Source organism: Antechinus flavipes, chromosome 2, assembly GCF_016432865.1.
Source record: "Antechinus flavipes isolate AdamAnt ecotype Samford, QLD, Australia chromosome 2, AdamAnt_v2, whole genome shotgun sequence".
NCBI classification, from domain to species: Eukaryota; Metazoa; Chordata; class Mammalia; order Dasyuromorphia; family Dasyuridae; genus Antechinus; species Antechinus flavipes.
The window spans coordinates 514,387,656-514,390,822 of NC_067399.1; the positions used below are offsets into that span (position 1 = coordinate 514,387,656).

Sequence of the window (3,167 nt, forward strand, 5' to 3'; positions counted from 1 at the left end):
CTGTTGTGCCTATCCTAAGAGCAAAGATTGCTCTCTGTTTTCACCACTGAATCTTATCTGCTTGCTAACCCATTCCTCCTCTCCCCCCATCTACAACTATTTAGATGCCATTGCTTAGACTCTGATTTTAAATACCATAAATTGGGAGCACAGGTATTTCCTCCTAATATGGGTAGTTTTGGCTATGCAAATTGGTCTGAAACATATATACTGCCTCATACATAACATTTACTATTTCATTCTCTCTACTGATAGCTCCTTTCTCACCCATTCTCTTTTAGGGCTCTCTCTGCTTCCTCAGGACCAGGGATTTTCTCTGTCAGGCCTTATATAGATGGTGTTGGTAGGAATAGAGGTCTCACATCCAGCCGCTCAAGTAAGTGGAATTATATTTCCAAAGGAGTGGTTTAAAATTTCAATTCATATTTCCAACACTTTCCCCACCTAAAAATATGCTTTTTGGCATTCTAATGGAAAAAAATTTTAAATGGAAAATAATCTTTTTTTGGAAATAACATATTTTAACTAAGGAGCAAAAAGGAACAAAATGTATTGTTTTATAAGTCATAATAAACAGCAAATCCAAACTGTCAACCAGACTGGAACCATCCTCTAATTGGTGGGTCGCTGAAGCCAAACTGAGCAGGCTAAAGATAGGAAAGTCAGGATACAAACAGAAGTTTAATTTCAAAGTGAGGCAATTGCTTGCAAGGAGAGCTCTTCCCCTCTCCCTCCATCCCCCCATCTCAAGAGGGCTAACAAGCTGGGGCAAAACCAGTGCTTTATATACTTTTAAAAAACTACAAGTGGGCTGCACCATAACATAACCACACATGGGAACTGAATAGCAGTTTCCATGGCAGACTCATCCATGGACAATGCAGTCATTCCTGGGTCCTGTGGGAACAATCTCACAGCAGTGTACAGAATCAGAGTTAGAGTGATGGGAACAGTGGTGCAATACCTAGTTCAGTTCACTTGACTGTTTAACAAGAATCAGAAATTATGAGCATGTCAGGAAGTGTGATGGATGGCTCTCAGATCCCTGGGAAATAGGGGGAGCTCCAATCAATCTAAATAGTACCATAAATCCCTCAATGGACATCTGGTAATAGTCAAAGCAATATACTTTGCTAAATGAAAAGGATTGTTATGTCAAGCTCAGGGCACAGCCTGCTTGCTGAACCTTAGCTCTGGGAAACAAGATATTTCCAACTATGGACAAAATTAAGCCTGAAGCAGACAATGTAAGCGGTGTTATCACACTATTAACTACTAAATTGTGTTGGTTCACTAGTGAAAGTGATTGAGGGTGGCAAGAGGTCCTGAGACATTATTGTAGTAGAGTCAAGAGAAAGAATATATGTCCAATACTATTGAGATACTTAATCTTCTTTTCCCTATGTTTTATTTTCAGGGTAGAAACATATCATGCACATGTGTTAGTCAAATTTAAAACTTTTCCTTTCATATGCTGGCCCATACTGGATTAAAAAAAAAAGAACAGAATAAATTGAAAATTTTCTTTGTGATTTTACAGAGATAGTATTTACCCATATCTTCTAATTCATGTTGGGTCAAGATATTCAGTTACCATAGAGGAAACAACTGTATTTGTATAATGTTGTTGCCAGAAAGTTTGCAAGGAGCTTATTTTCATTGATGATGAATTCTAAAACCAAAAAGTAATATGTATGTACCTTTCTTGGATAATAGTTATCTCATTATTATTTTTTTGGTCAAGGCAATTGGGGTTAAGTAACTTGTCCAGGGTCATACAGCTAGTAGGTGTCAAGTGTTTGAGATCAGATTTGAATTCAGGTCCTCCTGACTTCTGAACTGCCACTCTATCCACTGTACCACCTAAATGGTCCACATCATCTTTCTTAATTATTCTTTCATGTCATAAACTTAATTATTTAATTGAATTTAAATATCATATCCCAGCCTTACACAACATAAATGTGGACCTCATCATCTCCCCTTTAGCTCTTTGCAATAGGCTTTAAAGAGCCATAAGAATGCCTTTATGCCTGCCTATTTTCCATAAGCTCAGACTGCTATTGGGACCCATGGTATTTTAAAATTCCTGATGGGTAATTTTCTTTCTGCTCCTTCAGGTCAGAGTGATGGTAGGTCAGCACCAGAAACTCCTGTGGCTTTCCAGCTACCAGTCCTGCAGGTGAGCCCATCCTTAATCACTTAATTTTTGCAAAATAATCCACTGCTCTTTGGCTCTCTGAACTAAAAGATATGGTAGGAAAGTGCCCAACCTTAGCTTTTAGCTAAAATGGCAGAGTATACATTGTGGACGATGACCTGTGTTATCAGAGCACTAAAAAGAAAGTTCTGAAATGGATGGGGTTTGTTGTTGTTATAGATGCTGTTGACCATTATCTATCCAGATCTGTCACAAAATTTCCAAAGGATAAATATTTCTGAACGATAGTAGCTCCAAAGATCTTTCTTGAGCAAGAGGACAGACCTGATCTCATCCACTGAAATAGATAGCACATGGCCAAGAAGAAGTAGGAGGGAAAGGAACTAATTAGATGAATGATAAAATGTAGTGTTCTTTTCTCAAATATAATCATTCTCTGGGAGCAGGTTTCTTGGGGGGGCTTCTAGAGGCAGCCTTAGTTTCAGTTCTGATCAATAATCACCTCAAATGCAGCCAGCAGTTAAAGTTCAGATCCTTTATTGTCTCCTTCAGAATAGCCGGGTTAGTTTTCTTAGAGGCCAATTCCTTTCTTGGTTCCAAGAGCTCTTGCAGCTTATCCTTTGCCTCTGCCAGCTTCAGCCTCTAGCTCTCTGAATCCTTCATTCTACCCAACTGAATCCTGCTTTCTCAATCTCCCCTAAAGTCTCTAGTGTTCGTACTTTCATATGTTTTTTTAGAGGTGTGCACTCAAAGAGTGACTCCTCCTCTGAGAGAGTGGGATTGTGGGACCTGAGACTTGTGAATCTCCTCCACTGAACTTGTGAATCTCAGAGCTAATGTGTGAACTAATGTGTGAACTCTAAACTAGAGAACTGCTAAGCACAATGCTAAAATTAGACAACTGACTTATCACTTTGTAAGAATCCTAACAATAAACCCCATGCTTTGGGTTAATTTCCATGGGTTAATCTTTGAGAATATTTTTAACAAAGCTTTCTTTTATCAG

The 3,167-nt window shown here is 38.6% G+C and overlaps 1 protein-coding gene across 2 annotated transcripts in view; it reads left to right on the forward strand.

Annotated features, from left to right (window-relative positions):
- The window catches only part of RNF212B (ring finger protein 212B), a 68,308-nt gene that overhangs the window by 64,230 nt on the left and 911 nt on the right, over positions 1-3,167 (forward strand). The window contains exons 12-13 of one of the 2 annotated variants that reach the window (XM_051980480.1): positions 282-376; positions 2,121-2,182. In XM_051980480.1, the coding sequence (XP_051836440.1) occupies positions 282-376; positions 2,121-2,182 (157 nt within the window). The remainder of the gene's footprint in view (positions 1-281; positions 377-2,120; positions 2,183-3,167) is intronic. The other variant, XR_007951002.1, reaches the window with a different exon arrangement.